Source organism: Lytechinus pictus, chromosome 6 (genome assembly GCF_037042905.1).
Source record: "Lytechinus pictus isolate F3 Inbred chromosome 6, Lp3.0, whole genome shotgun sequence".
Classification (NCBI taxonomy): domain Eukaryota; kingdom Metazoa; phylum Echinodermata; class Echinoidea; order Temnopleuroida; family Toxopneustidae; genus Lytechinus; species Lytechinus pictus.
The window spans coordinates 11,760,933-11,785,457 of NC_087250.1; the positions used below are offsets into that span (position 1 = coordinate 11,760,933).

Genomic DNA, 24,525 nt, shown 5'->3' on the forward strand with positions numbered 1-24,525 from the left:
GCGAAGCGCGAGGTGAAAATTTTTGATATTCAGATCAGAAAAAGGAACATTTTAAGGACTGATTCTAGGAATTCATTGAGAGCAGACATATTTCACCAATCCGCTACTGCTAACGTAAGCACGGACAGGAAATGTTTTATATTAAGACCTTAAAATGGGGCAATCACTTTAGTCATGAAAAAGAAGCATACTATTGTACATAAAACAATAACTCGAAGTGCGAGGAAATATATTTGGCAGTTTGGTATATATTGACTTGAAAACGGGAGGTTTTAGTTTTTATCAGGGTTATATATCTCGGTAAACAGACAATGCGAGCTTCAGGAGCAATGAAAACATAGGCCCTGAGCAAATTATGTTTCATTAAGTTATGAAAAATGTTTCTTATGTAATATAACATAACATATTATTATGAAATATTATAATGAAACATTATAATGAACAATAATGTCTTTTTTCCCACTACGTTTCTCTTTCTTTCTCCCTCTTTTTCTCCTTTTCCCCGTTTTTTTTTTTTTTTTTTTTGGTCAGCCGATTGGGGGGGGGGGGGGGCACGTGCCCCCCCATGCCCCCCCGTAGTTACGCCACTGACTACCACAAATGATAATAATAGTAACGCTGCTACTATGATAAGTAAATATGGTGGTAGAAAGAGGTTGACGTTGAAGTAATCTACCAAAACCTTTGCTTCGCCGTCTACTTCTACTACTAGCGTTTATCACCAAATTAGTATAATCCTAGAATAAAGTATTCCAATATTTCTGCTTCCTGTAGGCCATATTCCTCATGTTACTACTAAGGATTTTGAAATGGTGACACTAGTAAATGGATTCATCGAAAAAACACAAAAACTAAAAATAGATTAAAAAAAGAAATAAATGAATAAAACAGTCTGCCGTTAAAAAAAAATGTCTGTGTCATACTCAGCCATTCCAACGAAACCTTCTCCATACTGACCAACGGTATGTTATTAGAAATAAACTTATAGCTTCTGTCGGTCTGGGTCCCGTAACACAAAGGTTAGCAATTGATTGTTTGTTTGATTTCATAAATGATTGTACATTGTATTCAACGAAATCAATCGTAGAAAAATGTTCTATATACTACTACTACTACTACGACGACGACGACGACGACAACTACTACGACTACCACGACTACTACGACTACGACTACTACTACTACTAATGATAATAATAATAATAACGTCATACTTAAGTTCTCAAAACTGTTAGCTCTGACAACTTAACTGTTTTCCCAGCGGGCTCTGTTTAACATGACAATGTTTAATCTTTTCCTCAATACCATTGTCACAGCGAAATCGATTCCTGTCCCACCAACTGCTGGAAAGTACACATTATTTACATAGAGAGGATTGTGTGAAAAATATTATTCACACTGTTAAGATGCTCAAATTCAACAGAGTGAAGATATTTTCACACTATGGACTGCTCGACAGTGTGACCGTTCACAGCGTGTTAACACTGTCGACTATGTGAATAATGATGTGATTCACAGGTAAATTGCCAATTGGTCTACTGCCAACTCATCCACTCACCACATGGTCTACTTTCATTTAGTCTAATGCCATTCCGTCCATCAATATTTCGTCTAACAACCATTTGGTCCATTAACAATCGGTCCAATCATCGCTTCGTCTAATCACCATTTTGTTTATGACCATTTCGTTTTATAACCAGTTGGTCTAATATCCATTTCATTCATTCTTTTTGCACAATTATTTAACACCTAGTCCAATTAGACCAAATGGTATATGGACTAAATGGCTATTGGTTTTGGACCAACCGGTAATTAGACGAAATGGGATTAGACTAAAAGAAAGTAGACAATGTGGATAGTGGATGAACTGATCGTAGACCAAATGACAGTAGACAAGTTGGCAATTTGAAGATTTGGAAACAAACCGATTCACAGTGTTGGAAACGATGGTCAGTGTAAAGGTGATTTCACATTGTATTGTATTCCACACTGTAAACACAGTGTTGGACGCTGTGGTCTTTCCATGATTACGTTACTTTCAATGCCATGACATCGGTCGTGTTGGAGTGCAGTTTGTTGGTAAGACTTTAATATATATATATATATATATATATATATATATATATATATATAGTGTGAAAGAAATGGATGAAGAGAACAATGGTAGGCGTAGCTTAAATCAAGGTTCCCCAGAGCTATCTACCCTTTGGAAAAATTGGTGATGCCGAAAAATGTCTCTGCCGGGAATCGAACCCGGGCCCCCAGCTTTGAACGCCGGTGCCTTAACCACTAGACCACAGAGACGGGTTAGTGGCTAGGGCGACCCCGATCCAATTGACCGGCAGATAGACAGATTTTCGACACTATACCAATTATAATTTCTTTTGTCGGGTGAAGGCGGGTTTTGAACAATGACAAGCCGCCATGCCTCAGCTGGATCAAAGCTATTGCTTTGATACAGTACACGTATGGGAGAAAGTATACAAATGTGTAAAGTTATACATGTACAACAGCTTTGGCAACCCTTTTATTTAAATATTGTGTGAAAGAAATGGATATATTGCACCAATGCGATAACCAATGCTATAATTATTTACGCCAAATTATGAATATGCACAATATTTATTTAAATATTGTGTGAGAGAAATTGATATATTGCACCAATGCGATAACCAATGCTATAATTATTTACGCCAAATTATGAATATGCACAATATTTATTTAAATATTGTGTGAAAGAAATGGATATATTGCACCAATGCGATAACCAATGCTATAATTATTTACGCAAAATTACAAATATGCACAAACCAGACTCCCTGATTCCCCCTCTGTTTTCCCCAGCTTAATAGATAAGGTTATCGCACGGATAGTGCTTAACAAATACCAGCATTATTACCATCATACGTATAAACTAAATAATGAATGGCAGAGCCTGTGTGGTAGTGACGTTCAAGGTCATAGCCATTGGCCACACGTTTCATTCATACGAACTGATTAGGCGCTAGTTAATATAATTGCGTCTCCCGTTGCCGAGCAACCGTCACAAACACGGACTCCCATCGTCAGAGTGAACAGACGACGGTGCTTCGTAAAATAGATACAATTCTCCACATAATAGAAACACGATCATACTACAGTATTTTCTTTATAACCATTTCTTCGTGTGACATCGAGAAATATTTATATATTATAACTGTATTAACCTAACAATATGATATTCCATTTGCAGAGGTGAATATGTCGAAGCAACGATAAATTATCGTGTGGAAAGGTAAATACAATATGACACATTATATGAATTCGTTTTTCATAGTAGTTGTATTAGTGATTATGTGGCATTGACACAGACATGCTGTGCCATGCGTATGCGATGGACTGATGCATCTCGAGTGTGTGATGACTAAAAGCTCATATATATGTATATATATATATATATATATATATGTATATATATATAACCTAATATATATATATATATATATATATAAACCCCTTTAAAAAGTTTGGAAATCTGAGTTTGGCCATTAATTTCCCCAACTCCCAATTTTACACTATGCGTATTTGACATTATTCAAAAGATCATTTAATTTTCTTTAAAATAATACCATGCTTGTTATGATCATGCAAGCACAAAAAGAGCAGGATTCTAAAGTGTTGGATGAGGTCTGAATTGAAAAGCGGCAAAAGGAGCAAAAAATTAGGTTTGGAAATCTGAGTTTGGCCATTAATTTCTCCCGACTCCCAATTTTACACAATTCATTTTTGACATCAATCAAAGGATCGGTTATTTCCCTTTAAAATTATACCATGTTTGTTATGATCACGGCATTACGAAAAAAGCAGGATTCAAAAGTGTTGGAAAACGAGCAGAAATAGTCATGAAGGGTCAATACAGAACATGATTCTTTTGTCTGTGTCAATAGAGATGAAATCCATTCAAATCAAACCCCTGCTTCTTCATTTTTTATGTTTTGTTGTGGTTTATGTAGTGATGGTTCTGTGAGATACATGTAACATGGTTTGAGTCGTGGTTTGAAATAACAATACATGTTTGTTTATTTCTTGTGTTTGCTTGTACAGAGGTGTGTTTGATTGTACGTTAATGCTGATGTTAAGGTACATGAAAACATTTAAAAGAAATCGCTGAGAAACTCACTCATCACCATGGAAAAAAGAACCCGATTTTCAATATTGTGTCATTTTGCAACTTTTGAATTTTGACCTGGTCTCACATTTCAATGCACTGCACCACAATGTGAACCATAATCATATCATGTAGGGTATCATTTTTAAGAAAATAAAATGATCTATTAATTGATATTAATTAAACATTGATATTTAGTAAAACCGAGGAGGGGTTATCGATCAAAATCAAAATAAATCGCTGAGAAACTTGATCATAATCACCACGGAAAAAAGAACAGTGACTTTTAATATTGTGTCATTTTGCAACTTTTGAATTTTGACCTTGCCCCACATTCCAAGGCACTGCACCTCCATGTGAACCATAATCATATCATGTAGGGTATCATTTTAAAGAAAATTAGAGATCTATTCATTAATTTTAATTACACGCCGATATTTACTAAGACCGAGGAGGGATTATCGATCAAAGTCAGATTTCCAAACTTTTTTGATGAGTTTATATATAAATATAAACCGTCGTACTGGAAGCGTGTTGGTAAAATAGTTCTGAATATTGCTTTGCAATTTGAGGGTCGCGTGTTCGAACCCCAACTCGTTCTAGCGTCCTTAGGCAAGGCGTCAATGCACACTTTGCCACTATCTACCCAGCCGCCTAACAGGCTGCGAAAAAAAGCTCTGTCATAGATTAGTATCGCAATACATAGAAGCCCATGATTGTTATAATTATTATCGTTATTATTATCATTAGGCCTATTGTTGTTTTTTGTTGTTTTTAATAATTATTTATTATCAAATTATTATTATAATTATTTTCCTACTATTGTACCAATTCAGAAAGCATCATGATCCTCACTGGCCACTATTAACAAAGAAACTTTTTGTTTAATTATCTTACAGTGTGTAAGACATGGGGTCTGCGGCAAGTTCAAGGAAGAGTCGGCCAGCCGATAAATTTGAAAAAGTTGAACCAGTCCCAGATTCTGCAGGAGCAGCTACAGAAAGCAACAACAAAACAGATGGGTCTCCTGGAAAACCACAATCGGCTGATTCAACCAATCCTGCAGAAAGTGAAACTGTTCAAACTGCCGTAGGTACACTTGGAGGAATTTCCGATGGCTCTTCGAGACCTATGGATGACATATCAGATGCTCTGCTTGTTGATTTTGCAGATGTAAAGTTGAAACGACAGGACCACAAGATACGCGACAAGATCGAACAGTGTCTCATTCCTGTTAAAGAGAGTATCCGATACATTCGGGAGTGCAACGAATTTAACTGTACCTTATGCAACAAACATATGAGGGATATCAACTTATTTTCTCGTGACTCTAACAATAGCCTCACAGCAACGGCAAACGCAATCGGCGTTGACACAGACCATTGCAAAATGTTTACCTATACCTGGACAAAGGGAACAAAGATACAGGAGATTGAAAATGCGCAACCGAGTGAAGAACTTCCATCCGAAATCAAAGAGATTTTTACCTTTTACATGGACCTCCTAGGCTCGACCTGGAATTTCACCGACAAGTCTGACTTCTTCTGCTTGCAACTTGAGGAAGATGGATGTCTCTCCGTCATTGTCGACTGGCTTTTACACCTAGGTGAGAAGGGGTGTGCGATGAACAAGTGGGTTGAAGATATGGTCTTCGACGCAATGAACATTTTGGAAAACGCATGTAGGAGACTACCCGCATTGGCACCTAGGCATCACCGCGCGGTTCCTGGTATTCAGAAGGTTTGCGAATCAACGGACAGTCTGACGCAGACAGTTGCGTTTATGACTTTAGCAAGGCTAGTGAAGAAAGAAGAAGCAGACAAGCTGTCCACGAATTATGAATGCATCGTATCGCTACTGTCTCTCTTGGAGAAGTGCCTGTCGGATCCAAAACACAAGACGAAGGTCACACGGCGGACCTCGAAGAAGCGTTCTTCAACTGTGATAAGTCTGAAGGCAGTCGAGCTCCTCCAGTCTGTAGAGGAACTGGCTATTAACGACAACAACAAGCAGCTCATTGTAGCCAAAGGGGGAATTCCAATTCTTGGGAAACTACTCGAACCAAAGTGTTCGAAGGAGGAGAAGACATCTGCAGCCAACACAATCTGGAGACTTGCATTTCTGAAGGAAAATAAAGAGAAACTCCGCAAAGAACAATCTATTATTTACAGTAAGTAAGACTCTTCATCTCGATTTCATTATCATTGGGGAAATGCGTCTCATGGGCTCACTTTCGTATCTAACAACAGTAATAATAATACTACTACTACTAATAATAATACGCAACATTTTTACAGCGCCTAATACAATGCTTATAAGCGTTACATACTACATCCATGGTTCCGACTCTCGTTTTTAAACCAGTAGTTATGGGCTTGAATCTTGGGCATGGCGTTATTGTCAGTTGAGGTCAATGGGAAGCACGGCCGTAATACTTTCTTAAATGCACAAATCGCTTGAAAATAAGTGAGGGCCAAGGCTGATGCAATAATAATAGGCCCACACTTCTGAATATAGAAGGCGCCATATCATTGATATATAAAATCCATATCCTATTATCAGATGTGACTGAGAATTCCCAAAGTGAGCACGAAAATCTCCGTACAGCCTGCATGGGAGCTCTCTTCGAAATTTACGAATCCAGACTTCCCGAAAGCCTAAAGAACAGGAAAACAGCTGACGAGTCACCGCAGATGGCGCCAGTGGACACTGCAAAATCAACTGGACACATCATGCTCAGCTACAAATGGGAACACCCGTCCAAACCTGTGATGAGAGAGTTCAAGAAGGAGCTTCGAAATAGAGGGTACACCGTATGGATGGATGAGGACCATATGAGTAAGTCTACATTAAGGAAATATGAAATTGAATGCTTGTTTTTAACCTACCGAAGAATTCACCCCTGCCCCCTTTTGTTTTCATTAGAACAAGTTATTTTCACGTATAAATTCCTTTTCCGTTTCTTCTCTGTGTTTTCTCTTACTTCTTAATCGTTTTTTCTTCTTTTTCTTCTCTTTTTTTATCAAAGTTATTATTCTCCCTGTCTGTATTCCATTAGTGATCTCAATATTAAAATGCCCATAACTTTCTTACTTTGGGGGGTATCGTCTTAAAACTTTCATTGATCTTGATTTTTCCCTTTTAGAAGAATTCGACTATTCTAATAGGATTCATTCTCATTTGATGTCGTTTCTCTTCTGTTCCTTGTTCCAGTGGGTGATAAAATCGGTGCCATGTCCGAAGCGGTTGAGAATGCGGACATGGTGATAGCCTGCATTACACGTGGCTACCAAGACAGCCAAGACTGCAGAACAGGTAACTGAGATACTTCCCTTACTTAGATCAAGTACAAGTTTAAATTTTGTTGTTGCATGCGTTGCACACTTTCCTCCTGACTTGGGAGTTTTCGATTTGCACGTCATCCACATTTAGGGACAGGACGTGTACAAAGTCGGAAAATAGTATTACAAACGGACATACTGATGTTGTCGACATAAACTCATCAATATTTCACACTATTTTCCGTAGCATGTTGCGTTCACGGTAAGGAAAGTCACTGGTCAGGAGTGATGGTCAGTTACACACATGCGATGGACGAACAATTAGTGCCTATCCACTAACCTGGCGAATTTGGGAATCGTTATCGCTGTAATGAATAGTTGACATGTCAGTCGCTATTATTAGATATTGGCGGCTATTGTCGTCTCTGCCCGTGTAACGACAGTTTGGATTAATATTCTGAACCCAATTTTTCTTGTTACTTCCACAGCTAAATCTAACATTCCTTTCATTTCTTAATGTAAATTCGTCCTGGCGAACTTGAAAAAGACAACATCAATACGTTTAAGGAGAATGAAACCTTTGGAACAAGATAGCTTGTGTGAAAACAGAAAAAATCCAAGAAACAGATCAACGAAACTTTGAGAAAAATCGAACAAATAATGAGAAAGTTATGAGCATTTCAATATTGCGATCACGAATGCTATGGAGATCCTCACATTGGCAATGCGACAAAGATGTGTGATGTCACTTGTGAACAACTCTCACCATTACTTTAGTATTCACTTAAACTGCCTTTTTTATCACATCTATCAGTAAATCATGTGTTCTTTCTATAAGAGGGCATGTATAATACAGATTAAAAAAAATACCTCATGGATAAAGAGTTTGTATCACCTTACGAAAAAAGCAAAACGAGACATTTTGGGGGTATTTTAAAGTCCATCAAAGGGAAAGTTGTTCACATTGGACATCACACATCCTTGTCGCATTGCCGACGGGATGATCTCAATAGCATTAGTGATTGCAATATTCAAATGCTCATAACTTTCTCATTATTTGTCCGATTTTTCTCAAACTTTCTATGTTCTTATTCTTTGATTTTTCTGTTTCGACACAAGCCTATTTGTTCCAAAGGTTTCATTCCCCTTTAATATATATATATATATATTATCGCCTGCGACAGTTGCTAAGTGTTTAATTTCATTTAAGATGTAGGGTAGGGGTTGCAAATGTTTTTATGTTCGGTTTAGGATTATGTTTAGGGTATAGTGTTAAACTCCGTGTTGAAGTTGGTCATTCGATTAGTGTGTGGAATTTAGAGCTGAGCAAACGGGTGATTTCAAGTTTAGTGTTGACCTTTTGTTGTTGGTGTTACCAAACATAAAATGCAGATGGTCCCGAAATGTCACTCACCAGTTGTTGAGATGTGTTGAGATGTCAATAATGTGATCTGGATCAGTATTACAAACTCTGAATAAGTTTTGGAAATAGGGGAAGGAATCAAAATTCCAACACCAGCACCAACACCAAGGCCAACACCGGACTTGAAATCACGATCGTCGCCGGTGCAGTCGTCATGGAACCTAAGTATTATACCTGTTTATCCATTTTCAGAAGCGTCCTACGCATATGAATGCAAGAAAAAGATCATTCCGGTGAAAGTGGCGGACGACTTCAAAGCTTCTGGCTGGCTAGGGGGTATTACTGCAGGGAAGATATACTACATCGTGCAAAAACCCGAGCTCGTCTCAAAGATACTACCTAGCATTATAGAAAAGGAGTTCACAGCGCAGAGAGATATCGTTCAGAATACAATAGCTGTTACGCCAGGTATTTATCATGCTTCGTTTCATAAACCTATTTGCTATCAGAAATAGACTGACACACACAAACACACACACACAAGGAAGAAGGGGAAATGCGTGTGTAAAACAAATTGGGGGAGACAGAGGATATACAGAGAGAAGAAAAGAGAGAGCGAATGAGTGCGAACATGAAAAGCAAAGTTCTCCATACGTTTATATTTCAGGTGAATGGTTAATCAACAATTCTCTACGATATGCTATCTGATCATGCTGATAGAACAACTTTCCTTGATTTTCGTCCTCTGTGTAGCACTGTTACTGCTACATATGTCGGATATAAACCTGACAATTCCTTTCTTGAAACGCGCACCTAATTTTCACGGCTCGAAAATAAAATATTTAGCCAATGTGAACTTGAATTATTGCAACGCACATTTTACTACCTATTTTTTTTCTGCGTTTCCTCTTCGTTGACAGGTCTTCCACCGCCAGACCAGGAACTGAAGCCGCCTCAATTAGTTTCTCAAGTACCCGGATGGGACGCTAAGAGGGTCCAGGATTGGCTAGCAGAAAACAACGTCACGACACGAAACAAGGCACTGAAAGCGTTCAATGGAGTCCAGTTGCTACAGCTTAAGAAACAACTGTCTACAGCGCCCCCAACTTTCTATCAGTGTATGAAAGATGATCTTAAGGTTCCATACCCCGATGTCCTTTCGCTTGCAGCTGCACTGGAGAATCTTGATTAGTCACGTGGTATTTGCCGTGAAGGGTCACCTGATAAGAGCATGGCGAATCGCGTCTTATTTTAGTAATAACCTGGCGAGCCCAAACAGACATGGAAATACTGTTATAATAGGTTTTATTTTGTCAGACTACGCCTCACGAATATTCATAGACACGAAATGTAAAGATATAGACTATCGAAGCGATGACGTCAGCTACCATGGTGTCATGGCGACCAGGTTCTAAACAAATGAATTCCCCCGAATGAAAGCGTGTGTTTCTCATTGGAGAAAAGGGCTGCTATCAGAATTTGATCACTTGCAACCTATTTTTCAGACGAGCCAAAGTGTACAGACGACCGTCAGCTGCGACTCTGTTTAGAACCAGCCCGCCATGACACCATGGCAACTGACGTGACACTTCCGTTTTCTATAGCGTAATTTCCGACGCAGCGATTGGTGTGGTGCGATCACTGCAGTCAAACCATTGACGAAGGTTACAGTCTCGCCTTGAACGATTTTTGTTCAAACACATAAATTGAGGCAAGACTCTGAAAAAGTATAAAGTGCACGATTTGAGGTCTTATTCAAAGCCTTAAAAAATAGAGTTTCGGCTTCCCTATGTTACGGGAAAGAAGGCGCTGGCGGATCCAAGAGGGCGGAGGGGAGCGCATGTGACCTGGTGAATATGGGGTACACGCAGACACCATTATGAATGGCAATATACCCTTCCATTTCATAATGGCATCACAATCTCATGGCGGCATCCCTTTGGCGATAAAGGAATACGCGTAAACGGAATTGGGTAAAGATGGGGCTTTATCAAGACCAAGAAAAAAGGGAAAGGGAAAGAAAAAGAAATAGAGAAGGGTAAAATATAATAATATTTAATAATATAATAATATTTTCCGAATATTATGTCAAAATCGATCACAAAATTGATTTTTTTAAATAAAAATATCGATTTTGTTTGCTTGCTGGCTCGCAATTTTTGTCATGATACTCCATATTTTAATAGCCCCCCTCCCCATGTTCGTGGCTCATTACGCCACTGCAACTTTGCAAGGCAATGCTTTTAGTCTCGAAGATTGTGTTCCGATGACGTCACTGCGTAAGATCTACTAATTAAATTGTACGATATTATTGTGCATATCCATGCTTTACGTTCACTAATACCAACTGAGTTATGTGCAATGGCCAATGTGTGATTAGAGAGGACAAGCTATTAAATGCTTGAATTTCACCAGGGCGCCGTCTGACAAAGAGTTACGATTGATCCAATCATCAGGGGCCCATTTCATAAAGAGTTGCTATCATAGCAAGTTGCTATCATAGCAACTCTGGTAGAATAGCAGCTTTTACTTGCTATGCTAGCAACTTGCTATGCTAGCAACTTTGCATTTCATAAAAGCACATTCGCTGGAAAGTCAGCTTGACTTTCCAGCTATTTATTTGAATAGTCATGTACGAGGCTGATTAGGGGGAAATCCCCTTTCTCTCCAGTTTTTTGTTTTAAGATAGATAAGATAAGATAAGATATTTATTCGTCTTTCTTTCTGCACATACATTTTATCTTACAAGTATGATTTCACATTCTACAAATGAAAAAAATCAATTAACCATAAATCATTGTTACAGTAGAAAAAAAGAAACATAGCAAATAACTAAACGTATTGAGAGAAAGACAAGGAGAACCCCTGAAAAAGCAAGGCTTGTAAGGCTAGGGTCTCCTTTGCTTCAAGTACATGACTGAATAGTATTCAGTGTTGACATGTAATATCTTTAAAAATACAAAAGAAAAAAAAAATGCAACAATAAAACAAAAAAGACAAACTAAAACTAATCAATGACAAAAAACACACACTAATAGAATACATTGTTTGAATGTACAGTTATGAAGTCTAATAAACTAACAACAATATGATATAATTAAGTGATATATGATGGAAGAGGAAATAAGTATGGATAACATGGCATGAAAAAAGAGGACAATCGTATGTATAAATAATAATAGTAAAGTAAAAAAACTAAACATGACAAAGGTAAAAGAAACACAAGAAAATAATACAAAAGGAAAAAAACATGGGCTGACCCTCTGCAGAATAATCCAGTTAGACAAGATACAAGATAAATATATATTGATATATCATAACATTCTCCAGTCTTATATACAGTTTTTTAGGCTTCAAAATTAAAAATAACATAGTATATAAAAGCATATCTTAACCTAGAGCAATTCACAAATAACAATTAAGAAGATAACCTTTAAGTACACGCTGAAAAGTATAAATGCTTACCGATTTTTTTATATTTGAATTGAGAGAGTTCCAGAACCTGGGTCCTGTATTTACAACTGTCCTAAAAGCAGAACTTGTATGTAACTTGGGTAAGTGGAATGCAGAAGCATTTCGTGTATAATAGTTATGTATGTCACTATTTTTCATGAACATTGTGACCAGAGCTGGTGGCATGATGCCTGCATTGTATGCATACATTAGAGTACCAAGTTGAAAATCATAGATATCTTGTAATTTTAGAATTCTCTGCTCATAAAAAAGTGGGGTAGTATGCGAGCGATAGTTAACATTACAAACAATTCTTAAAACTCTTTTCTGAATCAAGTACACCCTTTCTAGATTGGTTTTAAGAGAATTACCCCATGCAAGAACACCGTAATTGAGATACGGGAGAATTAGTGTTGAATACATCATACAAAGAATATCAGTAGAGAAAAAGGATTTTAATTTGTATATTACACCACTATTTTTTGATAATGTCTTACATAGATGATTTATATGGGTTTTCCAAATCAGTTTTTCATCTATATGCAACCCCAGAAATTTGGTCGTCTTTACTCTATCTATTAACACATCATTAAATATAACATCACCTGGAACTTCTCTTATCGTGTTGCTAAAGAGCATATAATTTGTTTTCTGCATATTTAGAGATAATTTATTTGCTTGAATCCACAAAGTGACTTTCCTCAGTTCACTATTAACTGTTTTTAAAAGGGTCTCAGGATTTCTGTGGGAATGATACAAACTTGAATCATCTGCAAATAAAATGAACGATAAAATATCAGAGGAATAGTGAAAATCATTAATATACACAATAAATAATAACGGACCAAGGAGGGATCCCTGGGGAACACCACAAGTGACATTCTGTAAACCTGACTCGGCATCCTTTATTGAGACAAATTGTTTCCTGTCAGCTAAGTAACTCTTGAACCAGTCCAATGATGTACCCCTGATACCATAATGTGATAACTTGCCAGTCAAAATATCATGATCTACTGTGTCAAAAGCTTTCGAATAATCAAGAAATATACCAATTGTATGCATCTTTTTGTCTATGGATTGTGATACTTTATCAATAAAATGTAGCAAGGCATGGGTGGTGGTATGTTTCTCGCGAAAGCCAAACTGAAATTTAGAAAAAATATTACTCTTGTTGAAAAATTTCAAAGTTCTAACATAGATCACTTTCTCAAGAATCTTTGAGAATGCAGTCAATAGAGAAATAGGTCTGTAATTATTCAGACATTGAGGGTCTCCTTTCTTAAAAATGGGTACGACCTTCGCAATTTTCATGTCAGTAGGAACTTTCCCACATGACATTGATAGATTAAAGACATGAAGTAGGGGTTGAATAATTCCTAAGATAATTTCTTTAATTAAGTTGTTAGAAACCCCATCATAACCAGGACTTTTCCCGTTTTTAAGAGATTTCACAATGGTAAGCAGTTCTTCCCGAACTACTGGTAAGAAAAATAAACTTTTACTATTTTGCTCTTTCATAAAATCTCTGTAAGTCTGCTGAGAAAGTGGCACTACCCGTGAAAGTTTTGGCCCAATGCTGCAAAAGTAATCGTTAAAGTTGTCTGCTATAATATTCCTTTCTTCCACCACATGACCGTTAATTTCAATACTCTTTACATGAGATATCTTTTCCTTTGACTTGAATACTTTCTTAATCACTTTCCAAGTTCCCTTGATATCGTTTCTTGTTGCCTGAAATTGAGTGCGATAATATGATTTCTTTGCAGTACGAAGGACTGAAGTAAGCGTATTTTTATAATTTACATAACGTTTACGTGAAGATTCGGTACCACGCACTTTATACGAATAATACAGCTTGTTTTTCTTGTTAATGGATCTCAACAAAGAAGCACTAACCCATGGCATAATAGGAACATTTTTACGATTTCTTCTACTTTGCTTTACAACTGGTACATTTTTATTATACAGAGACATGAATTTTTGTAAGAACCTTTTAAACGATATGTTCACATCATTTTCTTTAAGAACTTCACTCCAGTCCGTTTCTATCAAGGCTGCCCGCAGCTTTGCAATATTAGCGGAAGTGTTTTTCCGAATTGATTTGGATTCTTGTTTACAGACTTTACCCAAGCTTAGACGAGCGAAGATTGGGAAATGATCTGAAATATCTGATACAATAATCCCTGAGGATGGAAAAGGTTGTTTATTACAGAAAATGTTATCTATGAGCGTAGATGAAGTTTCAGTTACCCTTGTTGGTTTAATAATTAATGGCATTAAGGAAAAGGACAGCATCATATTAAGAAACGCATCATAATGATAGTTTTCATCACACTGAAGGAGGTTTATGTTATAATCACCCATTATGAACATTGTTTTGTTTACGAAAAGTGGGTTTGAAAGAATATTATGCATTTCGTTCACAAAACTCTCTAAGTTACTCTGAGGGGGTCTATACACAACTCCAAATAAAACATTTCTTTTTCCTGGAATGAAGCACTCTGCGAATATTGATTCCATATGCTCAGCCATCATATTTAGCTCATCCCTTAATTGAAAGTCCACTGAATCTGGAATATATAAAGCAACTCCACCTCCTTTTTTAGCATATCTATGATTAGACACAAGATTATGACCAGGAATATGATAAAGATTTAAGTCATTCTCACTCGAGAACCAGGTCTCAGTGACTCCAATCACTGCTTTACTATCTTCAAATTTTTCAATTAGTGTACTAAATGCATCAAAGTTCCTAGGCATACTTCTCATATTTAAATGCAAGACAGTAGCAATTTCAAGATTGTCTCGAAAACTATTAATAAACTGATTTTCTGAATAGTATTGACAGTTAATTGCAGAAGCATGTCCTAAATCATCAGTATCACTAAGCTCTAGTATTCTTGAATTATTTTCTAAGGAGCTACAAATGGCTTCTTCTATACTAATCATTTGGATGTTGAGTATACAATTTCAAGTGAAATCTAACTGTTTGCGCCATAAAGAACATGTCAGCATGAAAAGGAAGATTGTCAAGATACACACATACTATATAAGAGAAAAACATACAATAATGTATATCAAATAAGATGAACATATTATATAAATTACAAATGCAAATGAAAAAAAGAAAAAGATGATTAGAGATTGCAATAGAAATAACAATGAAAGAAAAAAAACACAAATGAAAATTAAAAGGAAAGTTGAATGGAAAAAAAAAGAAGTAACTTTGGGTAGTCATGGGATTTGGCTTGCAAGGAAATAACCCTTTTTTTTTCAAAGTGGGAAAATAGGTCAGCATGATATTCTACAATAGACATTAATTACAATTCAAAGCTTCAAAATATCATCATCACATGTGATGAGTTTTTTCGTAAGTCCGCCTCCGGTGTTCTTAAGTCCAGCGAAAATTTTTCCATCGTTGCTCCAAGACCGCTCAACTTTCGGTGAGTGACGAACATTGAAAAGAAGCTTCTGTCTTGTGGGAGTCAGATCATCATTAACAAAGATTTTTGAACCCTTCAACTTTGATCTGGCTCCCATAATACGAGCTCGGGTGCGGAGGCTGGAAAACTCCACTAGCAGTTGACGAGGAGAACTTCTTCTTGCTCCCTTGTCTACTAGAGGACCCAGTCGATGACATCGGACAAAGTCGGATGAAGTCACGTTGACCCCCATCCTCCTGCCAATGTCAATGACAGCCTCCTCTGGATCTTCATCTTTCACCTCTGGAACTCCTTGGATCCTGATGTTGCGTGACCTGGATTTTTGCTCCAGGTCATCAATTCTTTGCTCTAAGACTGCCACCTTTTCCACAGATTTCTTTTCCGCCTCCTTATGTAGCTGTATCTCTGACTCCTGGGCCTTTATCCTCCCCTCAAGCTCCATGATCTGGCCCTCCTGCATCTCTAGCCGGGTGATGATTGCAGACATTGCCTCCGTAACCGCATCTTGTACAAACTTTTTTAATTGACTGCTTTTCTCGAGCTTGTCGATGACAAGCTGGGCAATGTCGTCAGATTCCCTTTTTGTTGGCATATTAAAAAATATGGGTTTATAATGAGATGAAAAGTGGGAAATAATCAACAACAAAAAAACAGATTGTTGAAAATTAATGCGAGTGAAGGCTGCAGCGGAGGAAAAGACCCAAGTGAAAGGACAGGTTTATTTGAACAGCAAGAGCATTGATAGGGTAGTACTCTGTTTTGAAGCGAAGACTATGTCTACAGGAATGGAATGTTAACTAATAGCTACACAAGGACATTTCTACACGTTGATCCACTTTCACTTTCACGAACATTTCTAGCTCCAGGTATCACAAAAAGTCCAAGGTGTGGGACTGTAGTAAGAAGTTCCTTGCAAGACCCATGAGAAATCCAACAAAAATACACATAAAGTTTCTACATTCTGATAGTAGCTTATATCAACACAGATGTCACAATGATGGCATCTATTAGCTGCACAACATATGAAGTGTGAAGTATGAAGACTTAAACTGGAAAAAAAGATTTTTTGTAGACACTTTACGAGCACATGGCAGAGTGAGCTCAGTTTTCAATTCAAGTCATAAGTTTTGGTAGAAAGCACTGGCGGATCCAGGGGGGGGGGGGGCACAGCCGGCCCGTGCCCCCCCCCACCTTTGAGAAGCAAAATTAGAAGAAGAAAAATTGAAAGAGAATATTATTATTTTTTTGCTTATTAATTTTTTCGGGAGCGAAATAATTATTTAGCATCTGCAAACAGGGTCTGCAGCATAAGACTAGCAGTTGAAGCAGAGTGATGGCTCTATGGCGATAGTTTGCAATTCTAGAAGAGAGTAAGAAGAAAATATCTATTTGTCACAGGATGGCATAGCATTGTTTCTCCATTGTGTAAGTTTTCAGAGAATTGATTTCATTTAGCCCTATGCCAGGGAAAAAAATATTTTAAAAAGGGGGAAAATTTATTATTATTGCCGGTCGAAATTTCACCTTCAACAAATTTTCTACCGTACAAGTTTAATCCCAGTCCCACACTTGACTATTTGTGTCGGTAATGCAAGGTTGTATCAACAACAAGGCAGGCGGCGGCCCACTGCTGGTGCACCGTGCAGTGCTGTATGATCACCCTGAAGCAAGTAAATTTGTAGACTCTAATTATGCATGAAACATCGAAAATGACCTTAAAAGATTATTTTAGTTAAAAATGGAAATTATTTTTAAGTTATCGGTTTCAACGGTGAATAACCATTTAGTAAATGGATTCAACAATGCCATGGCCACAACTTTTTTTTTTGGAGAAAGTCAGAAACGGAAAGAAAAGCAATCATTTTTTATCGCATACATTCGTAATTCCGAAGCTTCATTATTCCGAAGGTTCGTTAGTCCGAAAACGAAGTGAGGTTCGTAATTCCGAAAGTTCGTTAATCCGAAAACGAAACGGTTAACGAACGTTATTTCGTTTTCGGACTAACGAACCTTATTTCGTTTTCGGATTAACGAACCTTCGGAACAACGAACCTTATTTCGTTCTTGGATTAACGAACCTTCGGAACATCAAACCTTATTTCGTTATCGGATTGTCGAACCTTCGGAATAACGCCACAAATGTTCGGATTAACGAACCCTTTTACGTTTTCAGATTAACGAACATCGAGGTATAGGCAATTTACGTGTTTCGGAATTACGAAGTGTAACCTTTTTTATGGCCTAGGGCTTTTTTAATTTAGGCCTTGAATTAAACACTTCCACATAATAGATCTACCTTCCTCTATTTTTTCTCACAAGAAAAAAAATCCTCTCAATTTTTTTTTTTTTTTAAATGTCTATAACCTCCCTTTTTTTCCCTTTGCCTGCCCTGGGAAAGACTGAAAAATTTGCTGTTTCGGAGGGGGGGTAGGTAGAACAAAAAAAAGAAACAGCATTTCTACTAGAAAGCATTACATTAATATTTTTTTATTAGCATTATCATAGACATTGCTCTAGATATCCGTTCTCTTGTAAGAGCCATTTGGGCATGCCTGAGCACAACGTACACCATTCTTAACAATGAAAAACCCTTTACAGTGTCAACTTGACGCTCCCCCATGACCAGCGTCAAATATTTAACCCTATTTGACGCTCCAGTAACCATACTTGTCGCTCCAGTAAAAAGTTGACGCTCCTACTGGAGCGTCAACTTTTTATGAAATGCGCTGCAGCGTCAAATATTTAATTTGACGCTGCAGGTGAAAATTTGACGCTGTTTTGGGACTTGACGCTGACGCTGTACCTTTATGAAATAGGCCCCTGAACTGTATGGAAATCCATCAACACCACAATCTTTTTTTCAGGAAATTTGCACAATCTCCTTAGTAAACAAAAATAATCTTACTGAATCTCCAAGCAAACGGGGTATGTGTGAATATACTTCATAACTAGAAAATATTTTGAACAAATTTGCATTTTCGATATTGACGTTGCTAGCCATCAATAGTTGTTGTTGATCTGATCAATCGCAACTCTTTGTAAGACGGGACCCAGGTATTCACCCTTTCGGTAAATAGATGGAACTCAAAGTAAACTCTTTTCCCAGCTGATTCAAAAAATCACCTGTAATTGTACTATTCGAAACAATTAAAGAACATAACGGGGGATATGACTTCGGTTCATACAACTTACAGTTTAGTATTTTTAACCCTAAGAAGACTGGGGGAGGGGGCTGATTCAGCCCCCCCCCCCTCGACATTTTTCGCGATAAATCCGCCGCTTGAATTTTGTGACCACGTCGCTCGCTGACTTTTTACTTTCACGTCTCGCTCAACTTTTGAGACCAAAATTGTGAACCCGGGTACGCGGTTCAAAATTACGCAACATTTCGTAAGTGCATGCAAACCCAAAATTACTCAAAAACGTAAATTTGTGTACAAATCCAATGCAAATAGTGTTTTTAGCCAAAATTCATAAATGTATCATTATTTTTCCTTTTACTGCTTAAAATCAATAAATTTTATTTTTGTTATGGTCAAAATAAAGTCCCCGACAATTTCAATTGAAAAAACAATAAAAACAAAAAGTCGAAAAAAAGAAATACATAAGAAATTTAGAAAACAATAGAATACATAAGAAAATAAATGTGATGTTGAAATTTTTGAAAAATAAATATGATCAGATGTCTATCTAGAGTATGTGAAACAAAAATAGCATTTTAAGGGCATTATTTTATTAATTAGAGCAAACGTATGATTTTACGCATAAATTAGCATAATTAATGAGCAATGAGATTTTTCGCAATTTGATATTAATGTTTTGCAGATAATGCCATGGGTAACGCGCGTGCCAATTTTCGTCGCGATCGCGCAATCGACGGCCGAGATCATAAGGGGGGCTGAATCAGCCCCCCCCCCCAGTCTTCGTAGGCGTTGAAATAGCCCAATATATTGGAATTCTCTTTAACATGTGGGAGAAAAAATGAACGAGCCAATGGAAATTCTGTTTGGACAAGACATATCTATCGTGTAATCTAAGGGTCATGAAACGTTTGCTTATTTTGTTCAACTTAAAAAATAAACAGGCAATGTTTGAAGAAAAAAAAAATGTGTGAATATACTTCATAACTAGAAAATATTTTGAACAAATTTGAATGTTCGATATTGACGTTGCTAGCCATCAATAGTTGTTGTTGATCTGATCAATCGCAACTCTTTGTAAGACGGGACCCAGGTATTCACCCTTTCGGTAAATAGATGGAACTCAAAGTAAACTCTTTTCCAAGCTGATTCAAAAAATCACCTGTAATTGTACTATTCGAAACAATTAAAGAACATAACGGGGGATATGACTTCGGTTCATACAACTTACAGTTTAGTATTTTTAACCCTAAGAAGACTGGGGGAGGGGGCTGATTCAGCCCCCCCCCCCTCGACATTTTTCGCGATAAATCCGCCGCTTGAATTTTGTGACCACGTCGCTCGCTGACTTTTTACTTTCACGTCTCGCTCAACTTTTGAGACCAAAATTGTGAACCCGGGTACGCGGTTCAAAATTACGCAACATTTCGTAAGTGCATGCAGACCCAAAATTACTCAAAAACGTAAATTTGTGTACAAATCCAATGCAAATAGTGTTTTTAGCCAAAATTCATAAATGTATCATTATTTTCCTTTTACTGCTTAAAATCAATAAATTTTATTTTTGTTATGGTCAAAATAAAGTCCCCGACAATTTCAATTGAAAAAACAATAAAAACAAAAAGTCGAAAAAAAGAAATACATAAGAAATTTAGAAAACAATAGAATACATACGAAAATAAATGTGATGTTGAAATTTTTGAAAAATAAATATGATCAGATGTCTATCTAGAGTACGTGAAACAAAAATAGCATTTTAAGGGCATTATTTTATTAATTAGAGCAAACGTATGATTTTACGCATAAATTAGCATAATTAATGAGCAATGAGATTTTTCGCAATTTGATATTAATGTTTTGCAGATAATGCCATGGGTAACGCGCGTGCCAATTTTCGTCGCGATCGCGCAATCGACGGCCGAGATCATAAGGGGGGCTGAATCAGCCCCCCCCCAGTCTTCTTAGGCGTTGAAATAGCCCAATCTATTGGAATTCTCTTTAACATGTGGGAGAAAAAATGAACGAGCCAATGGAAATTCTGTTTGGACAGGACATATCTATCGTGTTATCTAAGGGTCATGAAACGTTTGCTTATTTTGTTCGTTTTTTGATGAGTCTGTGCATAATATTTTTAATTGAATCGACTTTCCACACACACTTCAAACACCCTCACACACATATTAGTCGTGAACTTCCTGCTTGATAGGATTTTATTACTCCATAAACTAGCAATTAGAAATATTAACAATGTTGGTTACCTATCTCATACATATCCATTATTTTTAAAAAATAAACTCCTTCGTATGTTTTATATTTATATCTATAACTTAGAAATCTTTATGTATTAGTTAAATGCCAATGATATACCTTCTGTTATTGCCTCCCTTTAAAAAAAATAGCAGTGTCCATGGATATCCTACTCGGCAAAATAATATTTTTAATCTTCCTCGTGTAAGAACTTCGTTTGCCAAAACGAATATCACTTTTACAGGTCCACAATACTGGAATGCCCTCCATAATGAACTATTACATTCACCCTCAATATACTGTATATATATATATATATCCTTTTTTGCCTCTCTTAGCAATAATTATTTCCATGCTACTACAGGCTCTAATTCAATTTGTTGCTTTTTCACTTATTATTTTTACTCATTATTTATGTATTTGTGTATCCCCCGTTTTTTTAACTTTTTTGTTTGCTCTTTTATTTATTCCTCTATTTTTCTTGTGGTATTGATATTTTTATGGGACTCTCACTGCATATTCTTTGGTAGTCCAGTAGATATGTGAAAAAGATGCTCGAATCTGGCAGAAAGTGTGAAATTTGGCATACAGGGGTATTTTTGGGCGCTGATTTAAAAAATTGCCGGCCCCAAGCGATTTGACCATCGGGTCGGCCGCCATTTTGAAATCCAAGATGGCCGCCATGATAAATCATTAAATGTCAATTTCTTGAGTTTTACATGGCATGTGACACTGAAATTTTGCATATAGGGGTATTTTGAGGCACTGATTTCAAATATTGCCGCCCATCAGCAATTTGACCATTTGGTCGGCGGCAAAATGGCCGCCATCTTGAAATCCAAGATGGCCGCCTTGATATATCATTGCAATCATTTTCTCGAGTTTTATATGAACTGCGGTATTAAAATTTTGCATATAGGCTTAATTAGGGGTGCTGATTTCAAATATTGCCGGCCCCAAGTATTTTGACCATCGGGTCGGCCGCCATTTTGAAATCCAAGATGGCCGCCCTGAGAAATCATTAATGTCACTTTCTTGAGTTTTACATGACGTGTGACACTGAAATTCGGTATGTTGGGATATTTTTAGGCACTGATTTTAAATATTGCCTCCCCCCAGCAATTTGACCATTTGGTCGGTGGCTAAATGGCCGCCATTTTGAAATCCAAGATGGCCGCCATGAAAAATCATTAAATGTCATTTTCTTGAGTTTTACATGATATGTGACACTGAAATTTGGCAAATAGGGGTATTTTGAGGCACTGATTTCAAATATTGCCGGCCCTCAGCAATTTGACCTCCAGGTCAGCGGCAAAACGGCCGCCATCATAAAATCCAAGATGGCCGCCATGAAATACCATTGCAATAATTTTCTTTAGTTTTGTATGAGCTATGGTATTGAAATTTAGCATATACAGTGTAGGTGTAGTTTAGGGCACTTATTTCAAATAGTCTTACCACCAGGTCAGCCGCCACCTTGAAATCTAAGATGGCCGCCATGAAAATCACTAAAAATCATTTTCTTCAATTTTACATGTGCTCTGAACTTTGGCAAATAGAGTACTTATTTTGGGGTGCCGATTTCAAATATTGCCAGCCACAAGTGCTCTGACCATCAGTTCAGCGGCAAGATGGCTGCCATGAAAAACCATATCAAAATAATTTTCTTGGATTTTACATTATATATGACACCAAACTTTGGCATACAGAAGTACGTGGCACACCGGGTTTCGGCAAAATGACCGCCATGAATTAAAAGCAATGATAATTGTCTTGAGTTTTACATGAACTCTGGCCCTGAAAGTTGTCATATAGGCATATATTTAGGCACTGATTATTGTCAGACCCCTGTTTGGTTGCCATTTTGAAATACAAGATGGCCGCCATGAAAGATAATTTGCTCAAGTCTTACGTATGGCCTTTAACACTTTGAATTTGGAGAAAAACTTGATCTTTGCATCCTTGATCAATGAAAAAAAACATTAAGTAGATGCTATTTTGAATTCTAATATGGTTACCAAGTTTGAATGATGTACAACATTATAATGGTGAGTAAAACCCATTGTATTGGCACTGAAAACAAATCCAACACAACCACATCTTTGTCCGTTGCAAGGATTATAATACTTTGGCACCCCGTTGCTGATATAGATGTTACGTAAGTATGAAGCACCGTGAATACAAAAACCAGCTAGCTTCTTCTGCAGTTCCACATTTGAAGTGGCTTTGGTTGAATAATAACCATCCGGAATAATCATTTTCGGTTGAGAGGCTGTAAATTATTTCTTTGAGTTTTATATGATCTGCAGTATCGCACTTTGACATATCGACGGAGTGCGGGGTGCTTATTTCAAATATTGCTGGCCCTCAGCGATCTGATCCCCTGAGTCAGAAGCAAAATGTCAGCCATCTTGAAATCCAAGATGGCTGCCATTAAAAAAGATCATTAAAAAAATCACTTTATCTAGTATCACGTAATGTATTATTTTAAAATTTGGCATCTAGGGATATTGAAATTGCCCCCAGTAATCTGTCCAATAGATATGCTGCAAAATGGCCACCATCTTGAAATCTAGAGAGGATCGACTGTCATGAAAATTCATTAAAATCATTTTCTTGGTTTAAATAATTTGAGGCACTGCATTTTAGACATACAGGCAGGTTTTTGGCCTGCTGGTTTCAGAATATTGCTCCAATAATTGTGATATTTTATTACAAATCGACATGAAGATAACTGCTCCAGACTTGAAGTACTGATGGTTATATAGTGGTATGATGATGATGATGATGAATTAATATTAATGATGGATGATAATAATACATATTTTATTGTTCTAAATAGAATTCAGTAACAGAAATGCTCCGAAAATGTATTTTGCCCATACCCTGTAAATCGTGAGCCCGGCAGCAACTTAGCAGCGCCACGTCGGACGTTGCTCTATCCCTTAAAAAGGGAAGTTCATCCCGGAGAAAAGTTTGTTGTAAAAACACAAGAAAATATGATATAAAAAAGATATTGGTAAATCAATCTAAGATATTAGAATTTTAAGTTTTTGATTTGTGAAGTCATATACTGTACGAGCAGCTGCCCCATTATGTTGTGTGATATAAAATGCATAAATGGTTCATCATGGGTAATTTTTTTCTTTCAGGAGCGGGTGTGAATCATTTGTTTGTTGATATACTGAGGGTTCAATAAAAAACATTTTCATTTTTTTAAGAGGCTACATTTCATTGATTTTTGTACTTTAAGAAACATGGGGGAACTGCTTTCATCTGGCGTCACAAATACACAAAATGAAATTCCCATAGCTTTTTAAATATTAGATGGAATTTCCTCAAACCTTCAATATTTTTTTCATTATTTATTCTGTTATTGTTTCAATAAACTTTTTGTCAGGGTGAACTTCCCCTTTAATTCGTTGACCGCCAAACAGGGTAGAAGCAACTC

General features: G+C 37.0%; 2 protein-coding genes across 2 annotated transcripts; one reads left to right on the forward strand and one right to left on the reverse strand.

Annotated features, from left to right (window-relative positions):
• The first annotated feature begins 3,104 nt into the window (after positions 1-3,104).
• Positions 3,105-10,789, forward strand: LOC129262948 (uncharacterized). Its single transcript, XM_054900915.2, has 6 exons — positions 3,105-3,274; positions 5,047-6,317; positions 6,710-6,985; positions 7,361-7,462; positions 9,044-9,259; positions 9,712-10,789. The coding sequence occupies exons 2-6, from the start codon at positions 5,057-5,059 to the stop codon at positions 9,981-9,983; spliced, it is 2,127 nt and encodes a 708-aa protein (XP_054756890.2). The 5' UTR covers positions 3,105-3,274; positions 5,047-5,056; the 3' UTR covers positions 9,984-10,789.
• A 4,782-nt stretch (positions 10,790-15,571) lies between these two features.
• On the reverse strand, positions 15,572-16,279 carry LOC135154505 (uncharacterized). Its single transcript, XM_064100755.1, has one exon. It carries the CDS (start codon positions 16,277-16,279, stop codon positions 15,572-15,574), a length of 708 nt encoding a protein of 235 aa, XP_063956825.1.
• Positions 16,280-24,525: the final 8,246 nt, after the last annotated feature.